The sequence below is a fragment of the Rhinolophus hipposideros genome (assembly GCF_964194185.1).
Source record: "Rhinolophus hipposideros genome assembly, chromosome: 20".
Lineage (NCBI taxonomy): Eukaryota > Metazoa > Chordata > Mammalia > Chiroptera > Rhinolophidae > Rhinolophus > Rhinolophus hipposideros.
This window is the reverse complement of record NC_138066.1, coordinates 8,471,113-8,496,106: the sequence shown is the minus strand read 5'-3', so window position 1 is coordinate 8,496,106 and position 24,994 is coordinate 8,471,113. Positions and strand designations below refer to the sequence as shown.

At 46.7% G+C, this 24,994-nt stretch overlaps 1 protein-coding gene across 9 annotated transcripts in view; it reads right to left on the bottom strand.

The window, feature by feature from the left end:
* Nucleotides 1–24,994, bottom strand: part of GAS7 (growth arrest specific 7) — a 210,905-nt gene that overhangs the window by 80,599 nt on the left and 105,312 nt on the right. For 7 of the 9 annotated variants that reach the window (XM_081028078.1, XM_081028081.1, XM_081028082.1 and 4 more), the window contains exon 2: nucleotides 6,591–6,711. In XM_081028078.1, the coding sequence (XP_080884204.1) occupies nucleotides 6,591–6,711 (121 nt within the window). Of the gene's footprint in view, nucleotides 1–6,590; nucleotides 6,712–11,484; nucleotides 11,659–24,994 lie in introns of those variants that run through there. The other 2 variants (XM_081028087.1, XM_081028083.1) reach the window with 1 other exon arrangement.

Sequence of the window (24,994 nt, the reverse complement as noted above, 5' to 3'; positions counted from 1 at the left end):
TCTTGTGTAAAAGGAATGGTTGTATTGGTCCAGGGATCATCAAATTTTGCCTTTCAAGAGCCAGATAGTAAATATTTTTGGCTTTATGAGCCACATGGTCTCTACGCAACTCTGCCATTATCACGCAAAAGCAACATTAGACCCTATGTAAAGAAAAGAACAGAGTGTGTTCCAAAGGAAAAAAAAAATTTATTTGCAAAAATAGGCTACAAGTTGAATTTGGCCCATGGGCTGTATGTGCTCTGCCAACTCCTGTGTTAGATGATGTGGAAGGTTCCCCCCTCGGATGAGTAAACGTCACTGGCCACTGAAACCCTATGAACAATCAAGTCATCAAGGTCTGACTTTGGAGAGAGATGTACACACCACAGGACACATATTCTACAGGAATCTGCACTGGGACACAGGCACTGCGCTCTCCCTCACATTCCCATCAACAGCTTCCTCCTATTTCGGTTGCTCCCTCACTCATGCCCCAGTGACCATCACCATGGCCTTGGATGAAGCATCACTATGTGGGGGTGGAGTCAACCTTCCTGAAAGGATGCTGAGGGTCAGATGACACAACCCAAAAGTGTGGGGGAAATAGCTCTCCAAGGGGAGAAGCTTGACCAATGGGAAATAGGAGAGGAGAGGGGGGTGAGCAGATCAAACACCTCTGCTTTCTCATGGACTACTCAAACATACAGCTCCTCTTTGCAAGCCTTTCAGAGAAGTGAACACACCTGCTTAGTGACCCGCTCACTGGGTTTCTGCAGTTCACTCTCAACAGCAGGCAGCACAAGTGGCATCTTCCTTTGTCTCCCTTCCCTCTCTCACCCACTCACTGCACTGAGCTTATACCTCCTAAATAAGGTGTTAATACTTAATCCTTGCCTCAGGCTTGGCTTTCTAGAGAAAGAGAGCTATGGCATTACCCCCCTTCCTGCCCCTCCCCTGCAAATGATCTTCTTTTTTTAGAAATCAAAGACATAGATAAAATAAACACAACTATTGGATTTAAAGTGTACCAAGACTAATACATAACAGGTAAAATAGTGATTCATATATTAAACAGAATGAATCTTGGCCTTCATTACTGGCTTGAAATACCCTTTCAATGTCCAAATGGTAAAATATATCCTAAAAATGCCTAAAAAGTCAGCATCTCTCAAAAAAGAAGACCTGCATACATATAACCATATCACTGTTAAGTGATTAAATGTGCTTACTGGCCTTCCAATTATAAATGGAATAAATGACATTGTGCTATATCTCTTGAAATGGAATTACCTGTTGTGCAAATAAGAGGTCCCCGCTTAATACCAGTGTAGGTCCCTGGGCAGGACAGGCTATTGATAACAGTTCACTATCCAAGAACTAAATACAACCCCAATTTTTGGCTCGATGAGTCAACTTTTGGTGGGAATGAAGGATTTTCTGAAATAGTAGAGGACAAGAAATTTCCTGATAACAGAACCCCTAGGGTTCCTGGGGCCAGAGCTCAGGGTCACCCTGCATCTCGAAATCCTCGGGAGAGCCATAAACATGGGAGATAAGGGGAGATGGGGACTTCCCAACGCCTCATAAAGCATGTTTGATGGCCTTACTGAGTGTATGTGAACAACATTATTACATTAACTTACCCACTGAAACTTCCTATTAGCCATCTGGCCCAACACTATTTATTAAATAATCTATGTTTTCCCCAATGATTTAACCTATCACCCCTAACATAAATCTGATCTATATTTCAGTATGTCTCTGACTGCCCCTCCCTGACAATCTTTTCTCCCTTGCCTTTTATTACATTACCTCCTCCTAGGTTCCTCATATCTCTGACAATTCTTTCAAAGTCTCCTTCGCCCCTCCTTAAAAGGTTGTTCTGCAGCGCTCTCTCCTGGAGGCTTGCCCTGGGCGATCCCCTGCATCCTCATGACTTCATTTCTCTGATGATAAAATGCAAATTCTGGGTCACCACCCGTGGTTGTGCAGGTTGGTCACTGCACAACAGTCCGGGCCAAGGGGGCATGTAGGGGTGAGATCCATTCTGCCTCTGCTTGCGAAGCCACACACCCACAGCGCCTCAGATTCCCATCTCTAGCCCAGGTATCCCGAGTCACAGACCCATCCATCCAAACATATGCTAGCCATCTCTCCCTGAACGTCCCCCAAGGAACCATATACTGGATTCATCTTCTTTCTTCCAAACCCGTGCCTCCCTCGTGCACCTGTTCTCACTGCATGGCTCTGGCACACAAGGCAGAAAACTCAGAGGAATCTAAGCGGTCTTCTTTCCCTGACCTGCCACATCCTGTGTGACAGATTTACCTCTTCTCCAGTCACAGCTATAGATGTGGAGTTGACCTCATTACTTCTCTTCTCATTTAGAGTGCCAGGCTCCATGCTTACTGTCTTTAAACCTTTCACTCTGCTGTATAAGTAATCTTGCCACAATATTCTGATCATGTCATGCCACAGCTCAGCATCCTACCAGAGCTTGCCACTGCCCACAGGGCAAAGTCCCAACTCCTCAAAGTGCCTCAGGGGGTCTTTAATGGATCAGACCCCCTCACCCCCCTCTCACGTCTCTGTTCCTTCCGAAATACATCAGCTTTTCCGAGCTGCCTCGCCTTTGCTCATGCAGACATCTCAGCATGGAATCCCTGAGTCAAGGGCTGCCTCTTCAAAGACTTGTTTGATACCTGCATAAGGTTGATGCCTCCCTTCCTTGAGCCCCCCCAGAATTCAACGCAAACACCCGCAATGCTTATTAGTCTCTCTGTTTCTCTGACTCCATTAGATCTGAGGTCTTTGAAGGCGGAGATGGCCTTTCATTGGATTTTGTATCCCCAGCCTCGCTGAGCAATGGGACAATCCCTGTCCATAAAATCCTAAATGGATTTGAAAATAAGCAGATTAGCCAGAGCAACGGAATACAAATGTAAATTGGTCTGTAAACTAGTTGTATTTGTATGTGGTGTAAAAAAAATGAGGAGGGAACACCTCTTGTGACCGAGCGCACTCCGTAAAAGAAGTGATTAGGCATTAAGGAGATTAGAAGTATGTATTTGAGAAAAAGGTGGACAGAAGACAGGACTGGCTCGTGGCGGCTTCGAGCAGGGCACTGGTGGCATCAGCTTCCTAGGCAACAGTGCACGGCTCTAGCCGGAGTCACAGGCAAGAGAGCCCTAAGAGTTGGGGAGAAAGGTGGACACAGTGGGCCCCGCTGTTAGGAGACAAACTCAGACGGCTCCGGGATTCAGGAGGTCAGATAAATGCAGGTGTGAGAAGAGCCAGCGGCTATTCTGATGGGTCCTTCCCTGAAGAGAGGCGGTCAGATTAAAAAATTTAAAAAGCAGCCCAGTAGCCAAACAAAACCTGTCTAAGAAAAGATTCCAGAGAGGACAGCCAGGCTTCCAATTTCCTTAGACTAAGGAGGAAAATCCTTAACATGATGGCCATGGGCTGCATGATCCTTACAAACATGATTAACTCCTTGCTATCAAGAAAGCATTTCCCATGGGCAACTCCTTCATCCTTCCCCTGTGAGCTGAAAGGTACCTCCTCCAGGAAGCTTCCCCTGACTTCCCAGTGTCTCACTTCAACATGCTCCCAAAATACCCTGGGCTTCTCCTTCACAGCACTGGTCAGGATTGTAATCAAACACATACTCACTCAGAATTGGTTTCCACTATAAGATGAAGCATTTTGAGGGCAGGGACTGCTTCTCTATTATTATATTATAGCCCCAGCATTCAACACTCTGCCTAGAATATACTTGAGGCCCCCTAAGTGTTTGTTGAATCAATGATTCAGTCAAACAGATAAAGAAGGAATTAAACAGTGAATGAATAAAATTGGCATGTGTTCTACAATGCAAGACCAAGGAATCAGGATTATCAGCAGTGTATCAGAGAAGGAGTGGACGGGTAAATAGGGCCAATCATATTGCAGATGACAGAGCGACTGGAGCAGGGGTCAGCGGCCAACATGGCCTGCAAGCCAACCCCAGCCCAGCCTGCTATCATATAGCACGTGAACTCCTGAACTAAGAACATTATTTACATTTTTAAATAGTTGAAAAAGAAGACCATTTCGGGGTGGCTGGTTAGCTCAGTTGGTTAGAGCACGGTGCTCTTAACAGGGTTGATGATTCAATCCCCACATGGGCCACTGTGGGCTGCGCCCTCCACAACTAGATTGAAACAACTACTTGACTTGGAGCTGATGGGTCCTGGAAAAACACCCTTAAAAATAAATAAAAGTTTGAAAAAGAAAAAAAAAGAAGACTATTTCCTAACATGCGGAAGTTATTTGAAAATCACATTTCAGTGTCCATACATAAAGTTTAATTGGAACACAGCTACACACATTGGTTTATGTATTGTCTACGGCTGCTTTCAAACGACAGTGGTAGAGTTGAAGAGCTGTGACAGAGACCATATGCATCTCAAAGACTACATGGTTTACTACCTGGCCCTTTACATAAAAAGTTTGCAGAATCCTGGCCTAGAGTCTCTTGGGATCGCTATATCCCAGGACCACAAAAAGTCCTGACCCAGTAGCATACGCTAAAGCCAGGACCTCAAAAAAAAAGAAAAAGAAAGAAAAAGCTGCCAGCCACTGTCTGTTAATGTAAAATGGGACTCACATATCCCCTTAATAAAGAGGGGCTAGTTAAACTAATGATAGCATACACTAGCAATGGACTATTACACGGCGATTTTTTAAAAATGAGTTAGGCTGAAACGTACAAATATAGAAAGATGATCATCATAGACTGTCAAGAGCAATTTATAGAACAATATGGATAGTATTTTCCAATTGATTAGCAAGAACAACCATGCATATGTTTAGAAGGTGAGAGAATATGAATAGCTAGAAGAATATGTGTGATAAACAGCTCCAGGGAATGGAACCAGGTATTTTTGTTTTAAACACTTTTCCCACTTACTAAATTTTTTTTTACTGAGAATATACTGTTTTCTAATTTAAAACACACACACACACACACACACACCACAAAATGCTGATTTTAGAAAGCCACTTTTACCCCCGCCCTGGCATGGATCCAAATTCTTGATGATCTCAGGATCATATGGTCCAATTTCTGCATTTTGCAGTTGGGGAGTTGCACATAAAACATTTTCCTCTGAAACTTCAAAGTCTGATAACAGTAAAGCTACCCATGTGTTTGTTTTGAGGAAGCTGAAGATTAGAATGGTCAGAAATAGTCCTACTTCCCTTTTCCTAGAAACCCCACTTGCCTATTCAACTGGAACACCCACTTCGAGCCCGTGGAAGGCCAGGTTGCCAGGGCATATGAACAAACCAACCGCCCGAGTGGCAGCTGTCAGCTGCTTTCTCTGTTGCTCCTGCTAAACAGCAGCTGGCTCTTCTGTCACCAGGACACCTTGAAGTGCAGGCTCCTAATCATCAACCATATTAAGGATCCCATCAGGTAGGACGAGGTGGCAGTAAGTCAGGTAGACACAGATGAGGGAAGTGAGAACCACGACTGAGCCAACAGGTGGATTTGGGTAGGATTTCAGCTTCTGAGTTGGCACAAACATCTGTGATTTCTACCAAATCTAACTTTCTGTATTTCTATCCTTTGTTCTCTCACAGCGATTTCCTTGGGGAATCCTGGAGGTCAAGAGACAGAGCTGTTTGCTAGTTTTGCTCTGCCCTGCCCATGACCAGTCAGCAGCACGACTCTGCTCACTTGTTATAGGAACCCATCAAAACTCCTTTTATCTGTTTGTTTGTTTGTTTATAGTGTGTTTTTCCAGGACCCATCAGCTCCTAGTCAAGTAGTTGTTTCAATCTAGTTGTGGAGGGCGCAGCTCATAGCGGCCCATGCAGGGATCGAACCAGCAACCTTGTTGTTAAGAGCACCTGCTCTCTAACCAACTGAGCTAACCGGCCGCCCCCACAAGGTCCTTTTATAAACTTTCTCCCGCCTTCTTGCCAGTTACCCTCCCATCTACAACCTGGGATCCTGGAGTCATCGTGAAGGTTCAGGAAGTCCCTAGTAATTGGGGGCATGGAGATGCAGTCCTAACACAGAAACACATATGGATTTAATCTGTTAGAATAAATAATCCCTAAGTAGCCCCAGCATTCCCCAAAGAACATACCAAGAAATGCCAGCCAGAGAGACAATTCAGGGAAGAGAAAGAAATGCTGTGAAGGTCGGAAAACCACACTTGCAATGCCTGTTTGGGAGATCCTACATCATTTAATACATTCAAAATGCCCAGAAATCATGCAGTAGCTAAACCTGTTCCACTTGATTTAAACCAGCTGTTGACCACAGAACTGTTCGAGATCCCAATTCGGAAAACACAGTTCCACACCGTGAGGTTGGGTTCAACGAACATGTTCAGGTTGTGAGGGTCTGAAAATGACCCCAACCTTGAAGGGCAGCCTTCCCAATCCAGCTTCAGATCCCTCCCATGAAGCTCTGGGCAAAAAGCAGACTCTGAGGTAGATTTCTGAAGAAAAAGTCTGAAAACCAGGAGGTGGAGGGGGGAGGAGAAAACCTGCCCCTCCAGAGAGACAGAAACCGGGGGGCTGGTGAGAATGCTTCCCAGGCTGGGACTCACCATTGGTGGTCGTGTTGACATAGTAACGCCGCCCCTGAGGAGACAGGTAGCTTTGCCAGCCAGGTGGAAGAACAATAGTCTGGCTTTCTTCTCCTGGCGGAGGGGGGACCATTCCAGGCTTCTGTTGAGGAGAAAAGAAAAGGTCACACACGTCTGGCATTTCTGCAGTAACTGTTTTTCAACCAGGAAGTCAGAGGCAGATGAAGTCACCCTGGAATAGCTCCATGTTGGGGGCTGGGGGGATTGCCCACAGGACTCCCCAAGGGAGGTCACAGGCCACACGTGTGTGATTTCGGCAGTTGCCTGAGTGTGAGGTGTGAGGAGTGCTTGCCTTTTCAGAGCCACCGCAGCAGGGACAGCTTCCCCTAGAGGACAGAGGGAAGTGCCAGTCAGTTAACAGAGCTGGACTTTCTCGTCGTAGCCCTTAGAAAACTCTCACTGGGGGTCTCACTTCCTGGGGGTCCATCACTCTACGAACTCCCGCTGTGGAATCTGAAGCCTGAAATCCTGGGACCACCGAGCAGAGCAGCAGATAAGCCCCAGGGCCTGCTGTGAGAACCTACCAGAAGTAATTAATACAAGTCTCAGCAGAGCAAGATGTAAAACCCTCTATAATAATGCCCAGAATCGATAAAGAGCGAGGTGGGGTTTTCTCAAGGGTCCGAATCACTTGAAGAGAACTGGAAATCTGAGACAAAACGGAGACTGTCCTTTCATCATACGCACTTATGTGCAGTTTAATTCTTTTAACCATACACAGTAGTACTTTCCTTTAAAAAAAAAAAAAGGAGGAAAATATATATAGAACACAGAGAAGCTAGGTATAGACACAGACGCTAAAACAGAATTGATTTCCAGTGGTGGAATTATAGGAACTTTTTATTCCCTTCTTTGTATTTATCTCTTCCATCTAAATTCTCTTCAATAAACATAAAAATAAAAGTTGTTGGCTAAAGAACATTTGAGTGTAAGGAAAGAAGGTTCAAATTAGCTCACATAATTTCTGTGCCTTGTGAAGAAAGTAAATTGACCAAAGTCAGGATTCTAGCCACAGGAGGAGAGGAGCCATGAATTTCTCAGCAAAGCTGGACCCTGTTCAGAAATATTAAAACGAATCAGCTCTAGATGTCCTCAGCAACCCCCAGCCATGCCCACAAGGTAGTTTTTGGTCACTGATGACCACAGCTTAGGAAAACAAGATAACAGATTGAAAGTGAGCAGTAGAGAGCTCCCCGACTGCTCTCCGCTTTCTGCAGACTGCAAAGCCACGTGCTTCTGCTTCCTGAGATGCCCTGCGTGCCCTCTGCAGGATGGGATCGATCCTAGGTGCTCCTGGGACTTCAAGTAAACTCGGCCTCCCCGTGGCCTTCTGTGTAGCTGCGGTGTATGTTTCATTATGAAGTTTTACTATTTAATTTAACCTTCCCCTATGCCCTGAATGCTTCTGTCTCCCACACCTGTTAACCTGCAGCAGTCTATGATTCAGTGTGAAAGCCTGGCTTTGAAACTGCCAGGTGCCAGGGAGATGGACAGCAGGCGGGGAGCCTTCTCACCAGCAGGCACATGAGCATGTTTACCTGGGCCTCCAGACACTGCTCTGGCCTCTCCCAGATTGTCAGGTGGTCAAAATACATGCAAGACCAATATAGCTTTCTGTTGAGTAGTGCGTGCGTCAGCTGTGTCTATTTCCACATCTGTAAAATGGAGGAGGATGTTATCCCAGTTGTGGAAGACACTGCGGAGATTAATAATAACAAATTCGGCATCTGGGAAAGTGCCGGTCACTAAGAATGCTCACTAAATGGGGGTTTCCAGTGTAAGGGGGGCCATCTAGGTGCCGAGTAAGAAGAGCAGGCTTCACGTAGCCTCCATTGTGGTGTGAAGTTCACCCCAACCTCACCCTCATTGCGTCTGAACTGTCACTATTAACAATCGCATCTCCCAGGTTTCTGTTTCCAAGACGACCTGACTTAAAAGACAAACACAGGCCTGCTGGGGAGAGTAACACACTAAGACACTGACGACTACATTGTGGTGAGAAGGCTGAGCGATGAAGAGAACTCTCCCTAGCTGGGCCGGCTGATTGAGTGGACTGAACCTTTGACTCTCTGTGCCCTACCTGTAAGTAGCGACGACGACACCTGCTGCATGGTGCTTTTCTCTTTAGAATGACTCTAGTTAATTTATCTAAATAACGCTGTGGGGTCAGAAAAGGCGCTGGTTTACATTTGAGGACCCTGATGACCAAGGAGATACTATTACTGCTCTGAGGTCTCCCCAGCTAGAAAATGCAGGACCCGCCATCTTGAACACTAAAAAATGCCTGCAGGGGAGGCACCCATGATGCTGAGCCAAGAGGGGCCAAGAAGTGCCAAAAGAAGGGAGGAGGGCACCTAGGCCAATTTCCTGACTTGGCCAGCGTGGCAAAAGTGGTGTCCGCATCCCCCTCCAGCACAGCCATCAGTCCCCGCTCTGCTTGCCATCTGACTGTGCTTTTCCTCCATTCCCCCAAGGCGGCCTCCTTGCCTTTCCCGTCTCACAGAAAGAAGTTACTCCTGTTGGCTAGACTGAAACAAGTCAGGAGTCAAAAGATGTGGGGACAACTGTGTACATACCCAAGGGAATTGAAAATACGTTCAAACACTTATACACCCTGTTCTAGCATTATCCACAATAGCCAAAAGATAGAAACAACCCAAGTGTCCATTAACTGAGGAATGCACAAACACAATGCAGTGTATCCATACAAAAAAAACAGCCATCAAAAGGCATGAAGTACTAATACAAGCTACAACATGGATGATCCTTGAAATCATGCCAAGTGAAATAAACTAGACGCAAAAGGCCACGTACTGTATGATTCCACTTACGTGAAATGTCCAGAATAGGAAAATCCATATATACAGAAAGCCAGTTACTAGTGGTTGCCAGGGGCTGGGGAGGGTGGGTGGGTAAGCACAGGGTTTTATTTTGGGGGTGATAAAAATGTTTGGAACTAGACAGTGGTGGTAGTTACACAAAACCGTGAATGTATAAAACTCATGGAAGATCAATTATATGTTAGGTGTATTTTACCACAATAAAAAGACTTATAGAAAGACATAAACAAGGCAGAAGTTGGCCTCTCGACCTGCAGGCTCTCATTTACAACCTCCAAACCACCATGACCTCACCCCTTGTGGCCGTGGAGGTGCAGGCGTCCTGGGAGAACTGCTCCACAGCCTTCAAGAGGATACAGCGTGAGTAACTACCCAATAATTAAGGTCTCTACCAACTTATTCTTCTAATTAGCTTCCTGCCAAGTTAAATCCTTCCCTTCCCTTCCTTAGTCCTGTGGCTTCTCCCCTTCCATTCTGTCAGCTCTTTCCCATGGGAATAGGATCTAAAAGCAGGGCTGACACAGGTCCTACCTACAAGGAACAAGGTCAGAGGGAATGGACAGCGATGAAGATGGTTTTCTCAACTCAGAAATTCTTAACCTAATGCACAATATGACTTTGTGGGAGTTATAAAACCCTGTCCCTTCTTCCCCTGGATGGACCATCCACCCAGAGTGCAAGGCTGGGTGTCCGTCTCCCTGGGCCCCGTCATCCGGGTCCCCTTATTCAGTAAACAACTTGCACAACTACATATGGAAACGCATCCTCTGAGAATTTGAGGAAAATTAGATCTTTTGCCCCCGAAATGGATGCATGTGTGCGCACAGTCTCACTCTATTTTGTCAAGAGGTTTCCACACCACTTCAGAACCCTAGCCTAATAGGTACTCAAGATATGCCTGCACTCGCATTCTATTTCTGCCCATCGATAATGACATTGACCACTCACTAAATGTCTGCAAGTACACCAAGGACTGGGTCAGGCGCTTACCTCATCATCTCTAATCCTTGCAACAAGCCTGCCACATAGATGCCATTCTCCCCCCATTTTAAAATGAGGAATCTGGGACTGAGAAAGTGTAACAACTTTCCCCACATTGCACAGCTAATTGAATGATAAAACCGAACTTTAAAATATCAGCTTTGTTCTAGACACTTCCATCCAGTTACCTACATCCAGACTACCCTCGGTCCATCTTTCCCCAGCTCTCCATAACAACCTCCATTTCTTCACCTGCACCACCTGACATCCCAGCTCCCACCCAAGGAGGATGACAACTCAGGCCTGATTCTCCTGCCTGTAGCAGTCTCCAGCCAAGTGTGCACATGCTTTCCCAGGAGATGTACAGAAATATCACCACCCACATCCAAGCAGTCACATTCCCCAGCTGTACTTCATTGTCTCCTTATTTAAAATAACACAACCAAAAAAATTGTCCTGTTAATGATGGCTACCGATTCCCCTTAGGGGGAAGAAATGAGCAAGCAAGCAAAGGGAAGTTACCCAGAGATGAAAACAAATCCCCCTACAGCAATGTTTCTCAAAGTGAGGTCCCTGTGCCACCCTGTCAGTCACCTGACATGGGGGTTACAGTGCAGATTCCAGGGCCCTGATCCCACCATCAAATCAACCTGGAGCCTGGGGGCCACCTTTTAACATGTATCCCAGGTGAGTCTTACACTCATTGAATTCAGAAGAAACTGGTTTGCAGTTTTAGAGGGAGCAACCAAGAGAAGATATCCCTTCTGAAATCAAAACTGGAAACATAAAATTTTAATAAGCACAATTTATAAAAAGACAGTGTCTAGCTGCACAGCTCCTTATTAATGAAAAGGATCCTAGCCCCTAGCCCAAACTCTTCAAATAAACTATTTTAAGAGAGATTCTATCTTGTCTCTGTGGCCTCCAGTCAGTACGAACCCCCACTCTTAGCTCCCCACAGCCATCACCACTCTTCAAGTTCAACCTGGGACTCCTTCCCCCTCTGGGGGCTTCTGGGAACACCTGATGCTTACCTTCTGCAGATGTGAGCAAATGTTATTTGCCGATGTTAACTGGTGGTCGTCAGGTACCTGATTTAGCAGCCAGATCAGACAGTTTTAAGGTCCCCCGTTCCCTGTCTTCTCACACCCCGAGCCCAGAAGCAATAGGAGCGCTAAAGAAAGGCATATCCGCAGGGCCCCACACCCCCACTCTCTGCACACCCAGATCTATATATAACATGTCTGAAGTTGTCAGCCTAACAAGCCACTTTCTGGCAGACCCGTTGCCATGGCAATGACTGCTAATGAGCCCAGTGCCGTGATTGGCACTACTTGAAGGCTCTTCCATAAAGAATTCTCCAGCAAGTTCGGCTTTCCCAACTGCATAGCCAGCTGGACTCCCAGAAGCAGTCAGGGCATGGTGGGGTGGGCCTGGAAGGCCTCAGTCCCTGGGAACCAGGTCCTTACTAGTAGTGCGCCCTGAGCAGTCCCAGACCCAGCAGCCAGGAGGGGCCTCCACTGTCACTCACAGGGAGTCAACCAATTAGTGACAGGGGCTGCAAGGGAGCCATCAAGAAGACCAAGACCCAGCTGGGCCAGAGACTGGAGAGTCCGTTCCACACCTTTCTGCTGGATACCTATTTAGAGTGGAAAGACTCCTACACAAAGCTGGAAACAGCTACCCAAGGATAGATAATGTCCTCTGGCAACAGGTAAAGACACAAAGCATGAAGCAGGGCACCACGTCCTACAGTGATGCCACCAGCCTCAGGATCTGTGTCTACAAGAATAATGGGCACCTCTCCTCTGCCTCACAGGTGGATGTACTATTCTCTCCAGCTCTGGCAACCTTTCTCTATCCATTCAGGGAGAGCAACTCACAGAAAATACCTGGGGAGGAAGCTGGGGCCTATGGCAATGGCACGGTGCATTGTAATCCCTACAAGCTTTATAGTCTGGTAAGGAAAAGATGGCCCCAAGTAGCATCATCATGTTCTTTCAATGGTGAGAGATTTGAAGACCCGGCCAGAGGGAGGAGGAGAGGCCACACACCAGAGAAACAGACTGTAAGATTCAGGAAGGCAGGGCCATGTTCACCTCATTCCTAGCTTTAGTCTCAGTATAGTACCCGGAACAGTGGACGGACGGACGGATGGATGGATAGATGGATGGATGGATGGATAATGGGAATTGTCGTAGAAACTGGGCTTTAAACAGATTTGAGGAAGCTTTTTCGCCAACCAAGTAGACAGAGAATGGCAGTCCAAGCAACATGTGTGCCCCATTTGTGAACAAATCCCAGCTCTAAATGGATCTGAGGGAATGGACTGTTCAACAATGAAGCACTGGGAGGTGGGGGAGACAAGATAACAGTGTTTCTTTAACTGCAGAAAATGAGGAAGGGTATCCAGACGCCTCAGGAGAAGCACAAACTTTTAATCATGACCTCATACGATACATACAGAAGAAAACTTCCAGGAAACCATTGAGCAACCTTAATAGAGGGCAGAAAGATATAGCATCTATATATCTTTCAGATATAGTAGCAGAATAAAACAATCATAAGGAGAGAACAAACTAATTCAAAAAGCAAATTGGTTTGACAAAGAAAATAAAATGATACAAAAAAGGGACAGGAAATGATCAAATTGTAGGGGAATTTAAAAGGTCGTAACAGAAGAAACATCCGTATTGGCTGCAATAATAACGTATAGAATTAGTATAGCAAAAAAATTAGTTATGGACAAAACAAATTTAAGAATGTTTTCCCAGAATGCAAAAGAAATGAGAAAAAAAATGAAAACAGAGGTACAGAAAAGCAAGCCAAGATATATATGGATGCTAGGAGTTCCCTAAGAGACTAGAACAAAAGCTCTAACAGAAAAGAAACTACCAGGAAAGATAGATAGGGTGGGGAAAAAACTCTCAGCTAAAAGAAAACATATTTGTGCAAGGCCCAACACTGCCCAAGGCAAAGCGGATTTTTAAAGCCCAACAAGCTGACACACCCTAACAATATATTTACACAGCGAAGATGAGGATAAGGTCTTATCACTGTTTAGGTGGGAGGAGGGTGTCTCCCATGAAGGAGCACAAATAAAGCAGGTGTTAGACTTCTCTGTAATCATATTTCAAAAGACACCTCTGGATTGTTATGTGGAAAATGTGAGACCTTCCTCTGTGGCCGAGCTGTCTTTCCACAAGTGAAGGTGATCAAAATATATCTCTCTACAGATAAAGGCTCACTCGTGTGCCCTCCTTTGAAAAAGTGCTTAAAAGATATATTCCAAATGCCTGGAAAGTTAAGACAATTAAAGGTGAAGAATGAAGCAGTCAAGGTAAAATGAAAATTAGGACTGAACATGAAATCAGCTTTAAAAATGTGTAAATAAGTATTATAAATCTAGTTACAGCACATATGTACGTATGTATCCCTACTCTCAATATATAGAGTAAAAAAAAAAATGAAATAATAACCTGGATCACAAATTCCACGTGATAATAGAAAAGACAAAGAGGTAGGAAGAAAAAAGTGCGGACACCTAGAGAACCAAAACCAGAACCCCATTCTTCCTTTCCATCCCAATAAAGAAACATCTCCTTCCTCTCCCTCCTGCCAAGCCTACCAGGAACCTGCCCAATGTGCTCCTATCTTCTGGCATCTAATATCTGCTCTTGTCTCTTTCCTGGAGAAAGACGGGTTTCCAGCCAGAGAGAACATAACAGAACGGAAGGGTCCTTGGAGACCACAGACTCTTTACTGGACCCAGGTGTTGTTGAGTCTGACCTCCAGCCACCATTGGTCACATGAGTAATCAGCTTCCACAGGGAGTCCTGAGCCCCGAATCCATTAAGGTGGACAGGATGGGACCAAAGGACTTTGCCTGCAGAGGGAAAACTCAGTAGGAAGCCCAGGGCTTCCTGAAGACCTCATTCCTACCAAGCTTTGCCTTAGGATGTCCTCAGAGCATTCCAAAAGCCAAAACTTCTCTCAGCACTTAGACGACTGTCCAGCTACTTCCCATGCTGAGTCTGAGCGTTTCTGCTTCCCCTTGAGCCACTCTGGTTGGAACCCCTGTCTGAAAAGGGGGTTAAGCACATGAAGCTCATCTCCAGCTTTTTACCAATAAGATGCCGTTCTTCCCTCCATGTCTCTATTTGCAGAATGTCTCAGTAAATGTGACTCGCTCCTCAGAGGTGTTACTAGAAACTTCCAGGTGTGTACTCAAACCCCTTATTAGAAATCACCTGGTTAGCAGGGATGTTTCTTTGAGTCCATTAAAGGAACTTTCCAGACCAGGCTTTAAACCCTTAACTGCAAATGTCCCCAGGACTCTTCCAAACCCTGGTCCAATCCAAGTGTCCTCAGGACTCACTGCCCAGGGTGAATGGATGGATGGATGGGGACACATTCCCAGCAGTAATCTCACTGGCTTGAATCCCCTGCTTGCTCATGCCAGACCTCCACCCCTGTGAGAAGCCTCCCTAGATGATATCTACAGGTGCCCACAAGGTGACTCACTGGGCTCCCCAGCTCGTTCCCAGGGAGCATCTGCCGTGCTCTTCCTTGCCTGCATTAGCTACCTTCACCGTCCTCCGTCCACAAAGCTATTAGAGGCACCCTTGCACTGTGGCTATCACGGGTGCCCATGAGGAGTGGGGGACTTTAGTGCCATAGGAATTTTCTCCCAGAATCCACAGAGCTGCCAGCCTGGAGGCTAAACCACTTCAAGAACGGCAGATGTGTCTAGCTACTTCAAGACTCAGCGAAGGTCCCAGGCCACCCTGAATATCCATCTGCAAACCCCCCAGAGCCCCCTTGATGGCCAATCAACTCACTGGGCCTGTTTGTCAGGACTGGGCAGGGAGAGGACACAGAACAATAAACTCCATTTTCTGACCCTAAAATGGAATGGAGTGATCTGGTTGCCCAGGAATTTTGATTAACACAATTACAAAGTAGTCCATGCAAGGATGCAGGAAGTCAACCCTCCCAGGAAAAACCACTAAACTGGAAAACATGGGGTCTTCAGTGAGACAAGCATTGATGAAAAGATTTGCAAATGATACTGGGAATTGCAAGGATGAGTTGTGTGGCTCTTCCTGGTTCAGAAGCCATTTCACGGCCTTGAAGTGTCTGTGGGTCATGCAGCAGAGGGTAGGAAGAAATAGATCATGGAGAAGTGGCTTCGTGAGGGCCTTACACACATTCCTGCATGAGCCTTCACTTCACCGACACAGGAAGAAAAATTTTTATTACCGCTGCGCCTGCCATACAGATAGAGATAGAAGGGCCAATTAATAGGGTTCTGAAGGAGACAGGAACTCTGGATGTCAGCAAACTTTTTGTATCTGAGATGGCTGGTGCTGTGCTGACGGCTTCTGCCCAGGGGCACCAAAAAGCATGACAGGGATCTGACAGACACCCATCTCTTGGGAGAATCTTGGCATTGGCCAACCAGCACAATTGTGCCACCAAATATCACAGTCACTCCTGCCATTTACAGAGGAGGTGCCCCAAGTCTTCGTGGCTGTGTTTAAGGCCCCTCAGAGAAGGGGGTTCCCACAGGTGCTCCTGAAATACGGAGAACAGCTCCAGGAATCAGATGGGAAGCTGCGGCTGCTTCCTGACCTTGGAGTCTAGTGGGGAATCCCAGAGGAAGCCCCTAAGTGTTGTCCCCTTTCTAAGGCCTCCCTGATCCTGGTGCTTCACGGCAATAAAGGGCAAAGCAGTGCTCCCATCAGCCTGTTCCGGCTTCTGGCCTCCTGAGCAGAAAAACCTGAGGGATTCTGTTCACAGGCTTGGGATTAACATTTTATTCACACACTCAACTTCCCAGCGGGCTGTTAAGGAAGGCTGACCCCTTTCCCCCTACCGCTTCCTTGGCAGGTGAAAATCACATGCCCCAAATATCCTGTCTCCACCTCAGAGCTACAGAAGCATTAGTAGAAGTCACATAGGCCTAGGCATAAAGAAGCTGTGTCCCCAGACAAGCTGTAATTTACAGTCCCTTTTGCTTCTCTGGGCCTCTGTTTCCTCATCTGTAAAACCAGGGACCGCCAGACTTCAAAAAAACTGGGATTCTAGCACCGGAGGAACGTCTTTCGTAACAGAGACCAAAACCACCACAAGGGAAATTTCAAGGCATTTAAATGACCAGCACAAGCAAAAGGAACAACCACATAAACAGAAGACAGGACAAAGACCTCCTGACAGGAACACAAATGTTCATAAAACATTACTTGTGTGTGTGTGAGAGAGAGAGAGACAGAGAGAGAGACAGACAGACAGACAGACAGACAGACAGACAGACAGAGGGGTCTGCCCCAACTCTTTTGTGATCTTTGGGTCTAGAGATATGGTGTCATTTACTCACCCAAATCCAATACAACTGGAGGGAAAGGAATGTTGTCTGAGACATCCTTAAAGTGAAGCGATTTAACAAAATTTGGAAATCATTCAATACATGCCCCAAACAGGATATTAAATTGTGGGCATTATGCCTCAGACCTGTATGAAGAGGCCGAACAGTTAATTCTCCCCCTCTTTGCCACAAGCCACTGTTCTAGCCTCTTTAGGGCTGAAATGTCCCTATGCGTCAGAGGAAGGAGCTAGGCTCGACATTAGCACTTCCCATAGTCCTAAAGGATCTCAAAATACATGCTTGATTTTCCCTACTAATTTATATCCATAATAATGAATCAATCATCCTGCCCTAGAAGATATTTTTGAAGGACATTTTGAAGATCTGTCACCCACAATAGGTCACCTCCCTAGGGATCTCTTTATAGGGTGAGGGCTCCTCTAGATGATTCCTGGGCAAATTCCCTTTGCAGAGGGAAAAGCCTGGGAACAAGCGAGTTTTGCCAACACTTGGTATTAGGAACGGGCAAACAGAAAAAAATACTAGTGAAGCCTCCTCCTCAGCCTTCCTTTAATATTAAGGTACAAAACCCCCAAATGCCCTATTGTCTGTTTCTGGCACATTCTAAAGTTGTTACACCTCTGAAGAAAACCCCATAACCGAATTTACCAAGCACTTTGTTTCATTCAAAGGGGAGCGAAGAAGTGAAGGAGGGAGTTGGAAGTTGCTTGTTCAGGCACTCATGGATGGGCTCGGTGCCTCATGCAAAGCAGCCTGCCAGGAACATCAAGGGCAAGTGAACAGCTGCTGCCCACAGATACCCTGGGGGCAAAAGCAGGCTTCCTCGGGGAGTTGGTGCTCTTTTAGAGAAAGGAAGCCAGAGCTCATTAGGGCACAAAGGTGGGTGCCTCTGACGGCCTGCCGGGGCTGAGATCCAGCTGGTCCAGCTTTGTGGTTGGCAGTTGCAGGACAAAGGGCACCAAAAGAACACCAGGGCAGCGAGTCTCACCATACAGACTCCTTCCAGTTCCTCTGCGGTGCTAATGCCTGTGCTCCAAGTGGTTCCAATCAAAAATGTCTGACTCGGAGACCTGGTTTCCTGTGAGCCCTAATTGGTTCTGAACCATGAGTACCAGAAGGAGAGAGGCTAACAGGAGCTGGAATCGTTTCCTTGAGTCCGTTAGGGGTACAATTCCTACCAACCCCATTCAGCTGACACTTCTGGAGCCTCTATTACTGGTGCATATAAAACTAGACAAATGGTGAGAGCCCAGGGCCTTACTACTATCAAGGTTTGGGACCTCCAACCTCTTTGTGGCCCCATGCAAGGAACACGGGATAGGAACTGGCAGGCCCTGAGTGCCAGGCTTAAGCTGCTGCTGTCTTGCTGTTAGATCTTGAGCAACCTACTTCATTTCTGCTGGTTGGCCTCAATTGCCTCATCTTGAAAATACAGAAGTTGGACCAGATGGTCTCCAAGCAAAGTCACATTCAAATGTAGACACGGGATTCACAGGCATCAGGCTACCCCCGGAACGCTGCCCGCCTCAGAGCCCTGGGATTCTGCCTCCCCACCGTAGAGTTCTGTGCTCCCACCTCTCATCCTGGTACACTGCGGTCAGTTCGGTCCTGAGAGCCCTGCGTCTGCCTGCCCCTTCCCTGTCAGTCCCAGGACCACACTCAGTTGAGCTCTATTTGCCCAGCAATCAGACTTCTGCCCTGGCATCCTGGGCTTCCCTGCAGTCAACGTTCGAATTCACCCCACACCAAAGGCAGGCACCAGTGGAAATGTTCTGGGCCTGCTAAAAGTTAGCACTTCTGTTCACCACTCACATGGCACCCCAAACACAAAGTCTACTTAAGTTTGGGCACACCCCGCCGACGGCTTGCACCCCACATGCCCCAGTTGCTGCCTTACTCTGCCAGTAAGAGCTTCGCCTGGGCCCTTCCCCGCTCCCTGAATGTCCCTAGTGTCCATCTTCTCTGTGAATCTCTTCTTCCGCATAAACCTGCCAGACCAGCCACAGTCCTCAGCACTTTGCAGTCAGGTCCGGCAGCTTAAGTCTGTCAGAACCAGATTGATTGGCCTGGGGTCTTCACAGCAGTCATTCTCCATGTGTGGTCCCTGCACTGGCGCGATGGGCATCCTCTGGGAGCTGATTTAAAATGCCGAGTCCCGGGCCCCACCCTAGAGGCACACATTGCATTTTAAAGGTCCCTGGATAATTCAGATGCACCCTAACCTTTGAGAAGCCCTGCTGTGAATTTTCCTAGGAGGTCAGCCGGCCCATTAGATGGTGCTCCTAGGTAATAAGCACTCTCTGTCTTCGGGCACAGGTTCAGGCCCCTATCAGAAGTCAGGCCAAAATCAAAGATGGTATCTCACCCAGCCAGTGGGAGACAGCATCCTGGAGGAAGGTACGCACCGACACAGGCTAACGTTTCCATAGAAACTGGACCTCCCTCGGACTTGAGAGAGTGGTCACTAAACTCTAGACTGATGAGAGGGCCCTCTTTCCAAAGAAGGGGGTGTTGGCGAAATAAGGCTAGTCTACCCCTAAGTCTCAGGAGAGTGTCCATTAGTTTTATTGTGGCCATTACCGCCACCACCAAACTAGACAGAAGCATCCTGCCCAGCCAGGAACCACCATGCAGATACTGGGTGTACTGGGCAGATACTCAACTACCTTCTGGGGAGCTGTGTCCCCTAATGAGCTTTCCCTCCACCATGTCCTAGCCAGAACTAGGCCATGGGGTGGTAGATGGGTAGGTAGGTAGAAGCCAAGCTTCAAATTTTGGAAAAGTTAAATGAGGCAGGCAACACGTGGACTCCAATCCCCACAACAGAAATCCATGTCACCACTCTGCTTCTCAGGTAACCAGGATAGCCAAGACTCCCCTTCCCACCACAAACATTCCTTTTAAATTCTTTTTCCTCCCCCTCCCTTCCTCTCCTCCTGATTTCTCGCACAACGGCCCAGTATTCTCATCTCCCTGCTTATGCCTTCAGCCAGTGAAATGTGCTCCCCAGCATTCAGGGCCCCAAGACTTTCTAAACTCAGCAGTTAGAGCCCACATCGCAGAAGGCTGTCAGAATTGCCTCTGTAACATGTCAAAGTCATTGTAGAAACATGCAGAAGAAAAGCAAGCTGAGCACATACATCTGCCAGCAAGCAGAATTGATTCTTACCATCAGAGGACAGCTAATCTTCTTTGGGGGTTGCTAACTCAGGGGTGAGTCTCTGAAGTCCCTAGATCAGGCCCAGGTCCCCGCCAGCTTCCTTTCCACGGCACCCTCTGCGGGAAATGAGGCTGAGGCAAGCAGCTACCCCAGGGTCAGTGCTCTGGGCACCCTGAGGGATGTTCCTGTGGCTTTTCTCATTGCTATTCTTTCACAAAGAACCCACGACATTGCACAGTTCCTTCCAAATCTGCTCCAGCTCTTGTGGGGGAAATCAACAACGCATGCTGGACTTTCCAGATGCAAAGTTTCTTGAGGCTTTCTTTCTTTCCTTTTTTCCCCCCTTTTTTTACACTTTCTCTCTTTTTCTCCTCTCTCGGCTAAAAAAAGTTGGCTGAGGTCACAACATACAATAGCCAAGCTTGTGTCACTGACCAGATGCCTCCCACCCCCAGGCCAGTGGACAAGAGCGCCTTTGTCCACTGTATTTTAGGCGGGACTCCCTGGGTCTGCCCAAGCCCTGCTGGGGAATGTTCCGCCAACTTCTTCCCAACCCTAAGTCACGGCTCTGGCCCCGGCCCCGGCCCCAGCTGTGTGAACCCAAGGCCAGCTAAAACCCAACATAAAAGGAACAGAGAATGCTCCCCCAAAGAACCGTTGTGTTTGACCTTCCCAGGGCTAGAAAGCTAGTGCCCCTAGAGGGACAAGACAAGGGTCCCCTGCCTTCAGCCTGCCCTCAGCCTCTCCAAATCTTGATGAACAGCAGGCGAAAGGGAGCAATGCTCTGTATCTCAGATGAAAAGGGCCTGACGATCACAAAGCTGTTAGTTGCAAGTGAAGAAAGGATTGGACCCTGAGAACAATACTGCATCCACCAACGAAATGACTTTAAGCAGGAACTTGGATCCTTGGTGAATATATCATATTACTCTCTTTAGAAAGCTTCTGGGAACAACTGAGGGTTTCACACTTAAAATGCCATACATTTCTGTGTTTGCTTCCTAGGCAAACCTTTGGGATTTTAGGAAGTGATTCTCTATCTGAAGGTAAATGTGATTTTCTGGAGGGACCAAGTTCCCAAGGCCTGGGTGGTTTCCTATAAAATATCACTTCTTTCCTCAAACGCTGGTATGGCTGAACTGTTTCCTCATGAAGACATTGGATGACGCTAGGAGCTCTGTATTAACATCTAGAGACCAAGTCAGACCCAGGTCACGCCCTTATTGCTTCACCAGCTGTGCTACGTGGCGCAAGGCCTCTAAACTGTGGATTCTTCGAGGGTAAAATGGAGATGACCACAATATCTTTCTCAAAAGGTTGTTATGAGAATTAAAGGGGGTAAAATCCTTGTAAACACTTAGCATAGTTGAAGAGGATGTACATGCTCAATAAAAGCTAGTTGTTCTTCTTGTTACTATCGACAATGGCTGAAGAAGAATAGCAGCTGCAGTGTCCAGGACACAAAAAATGTTTAGACTCAACAAGAAAACATATAACCCAATTTAAAAAAGGCAGAGGACAATTCTCCAGAGAAAATATACAAATGGCCAAAGCCCACAGTAAGATGTTCCACATCACTAATCGTTAGGGGAGTGCAAGCCACAAGAGGTATCTCCTCACATACACTGGGATGGCTCCCCTCAAAACACCAGAAAAAGCAAGTGTTGACGAGGATACGGAAAAATTGGAACCCTGTGCACTGCTGGTGGGAATGTAAAGTGGTACAGCTGCTATGGAAACTGTGTGGCAATTCCTCAAAAAGTTAAACATAGAATTCCCAGGTGACCCAATTCCATTTCTGGGTAAATACCCAAGAGAACTGAAAGCAGGGACTCTAACAGGTATTTGTACACCCTTGTGTATAGTAGCATTGGGCACAACAGCCAAAACAGGAGAAACATCCCAAGTGTCCACTGATGGATGAACATATAAACAAAACGTGGTATATACATACAACGGGATATTGTTCAGCCTGAAAAAGGAAGGAAATTCTGACACATGTTACGACATGAATGAACCTTGAGGACATTATGCCAAGTGAAATAGGGCAGTCACAAAAGGGCAAACACTGTATGATTCCACTTATATGAGGTTCCTAGAGTAGTCAGATTCTTAGAAATACAAAGTAGAATGGTGGTCGGCAGGGACTGGGGTAGGGGGAAACAGGAAGCTATTGTTTCACCAGTACAGAGTTTCAGTTTTACAAGATGAAAACGTTTTGAAGATGGAAGGTGGAGACTGATGACTGCACAACAGTGTAAATGTACTTAATGCTACTAAAAATGGTACATTTTATGTTATGTATATTTCACCAAACACACACACAAAAGATACTTTAGATCAAGGAACCCTGGCCAGTGTGACACATGAGCCACATTATGAGATACACAGGGGCAGAATCTCCAGGGAAGGTGAAACGGGTACCTACCCCAGCCTCTTGTGGAACGCAGTGAGAAAGCTGACTAGGAAATGAGGCTGGGGCATCTACAGCAGGGCTCTCTGTGACCTGTTTTGTGTCCAATCTCAGGGACACTGGGGCCGCACGACCAGCATCTTAATGTCAGTCACAGGGTTCTCCTCTTAGGAGTAGAGTATGGCATTCTCAGGGGCCCTGTGGGGTTGAATGGCTATCTGGGCACATCAACTCCCTGCCTTCCGCATCTACGTTCCACCTTTCTGGTCTTGCCCTTCCACCCCGGAGGGCAGGGCTCAACTCATCCCTCTCGAAGCCACTAGCGTGGCTGTCTGGGGGACGCCACTTCCCCTCTCTGATTGTTAGGCTCCAATCAGCTGCAGGAATGACGACCACAATCCCTTACGGAGCACTCGCTCTGGGCCAGGCACACCAAGTACTTCACATCTTATGTCACTTAACCCATTTCACAAACCAACAAAGGAATTTCTATTATTGTCCCATTTAATAGAGGAGAAAACAAAGGTTCTTGGGATAGATCAGGAAGTGTGGGCAGGATGAACAACTTTAGGGGTTGATACTCCATGTGTGGCCAGCATGAGGAAAGGCCCAGGAAAGCAGTGTGCGAAGGTATGGGGAAAGGTGGATGGACCACTTCCATCAGAGTTTAAGAAGCATGGAAGGAAGGGATCAAATATATGGTGATGGGAAGAGAACTGACTCTGGGGGGTGAACACACGATGTGATATATAGAGAGGATGTAATACAGAATTGTACACCTGAAACCTATGTAACTTCACTAACAATTGTCAGCCCGATAAACTTTAGTTAAAAAAAAAAAAAAAGAGGCATGGAAGGTAAAAAAGTAGTAGCTAAGGAAGGAGTCAGATCATGAATGGCCATGAGAACACCAAGGCTAAGAAATTCAGGCTCTCTTCTATAAGCAAGAAGAAACCCTGGATGGGTTTTAAGCCAGGGAGAAAACACCACCAGCACTGCACTCTTGATATCAGGACACCAGGGGATAAAATGATCAAATGTCGAGAAAAGACTAGAAGCAGGGAGCTGTTTAGGGAATCCACCCCTCTTCCCCTTTCTTTTTCTCTCCCGTCATAAAAACAACAAAAATGCAATGCTTACATCGACATTTGTAAAACAGTCCCAACCCAGCCACAAGAGAAGAAAGTGAGCCTGTTATCCAGAGGTGAGGGGTCGGCCAGCAGCTGAGTTATTTGCATCTTCTCTCTGTGGTGTGAGAAGAGGGGCCAGATGGCAAATCCACACCCTGACCTTTGAGGTCAGCAATGCGGCTGGAATCCACAGATAGGTGCAAGGTGTGTCTCTGCTCCTGGAAACAGGCTCCCACCCATGAGGAGATAAAAGCCCAAGACCTTCACCTCCAGTCCTTCGGATTTTGTGGAATTCAAGTGGCCACAGAAGCTTTCCCAACCCATAAAGTCTTGGTTTTACAGCAGCCAAGAGGGGACAGTGTTAAGGCCATTCAGCCTGGACACCACGCTGACATTGCATCATTACACAGCTGAACAGATGCAATCCCACCTGATAATGCACCAGGACAGACAACACACAGAAATCCTAGTCATGGCAGATCCCGGTGTGGCCGCCAGCCAATGGCAAGGGACCTTTCTGGGCCATTAGAAACCAGGAGGCTAATCTGCTCTGACCTGAGCTAAGCAGAACCAATCCTGCAGACATTCTTTAGGCCTCACCAGTTAATATGTCAGGGTGTGGACGACTTGCAAATGCATTCTAATGGGTTTACTGTTTGGGGTTCCTCTGGCTTCTGAAAACAGAAGTCACTTTAGTTTTGCTTGCTTGATAGTCCTGTATCATTAAAGTTGCTATGAAAAGCACGAATTGTTCTGCCCTTTTGGGTCTCTGCAAATAGGTAGGTTTCTACATATGGGGCCATGTGGGCAGAAGAGAAACAGTAAGAAACCCATGATCCAAAAGCAAAAAGATTGACAATCATTTCCGCCGAGCAGCATGTTCCTGAGTTTAATGGAGTCAGATGTGACCAACCCTCTTGTTATTATTCTTTGTTTCAGTTGAGTTGAAAACTGTCAACCAAAATAGGCCACATTCGCTGTAAGCCCTTGTCTGCTATAGGACAAATGGTGTTGTCTCATAATGATCATTAATAAGAAAGAACATCTGGGTATGGCGATGACTCACGTTTTCTAAGTGCTTTACAGTCGTGAAGGGAAAAATTGTTCAGCAGCCCATGCAGTCTCCAGGCTGCAGGATCTCAGAGACACCCCCACCCGATACGTAACCCATGGCCACGTGATCGATGATTCACCTAATAGTTACTAACTACCCTTTCCTGAATGCTGTGGACAATGCAGGCAAGTATAATACAAAGGACTGGACTTCTCAAATTTGGAAGACAAGGCACAAACACAAGTGGGGAAAAAAGGAATAATTAGACAAGGCAGTCTATAATAAGTGCCAAATGATACGTTGACAGACAATAAGAGCTTTCAGAATTCAAAGGCAAGATCACTTTCAGCTGGGGTGGTCAAGGAAGGCTTCTCAGAAGATACAGCATTTGCTTGACAG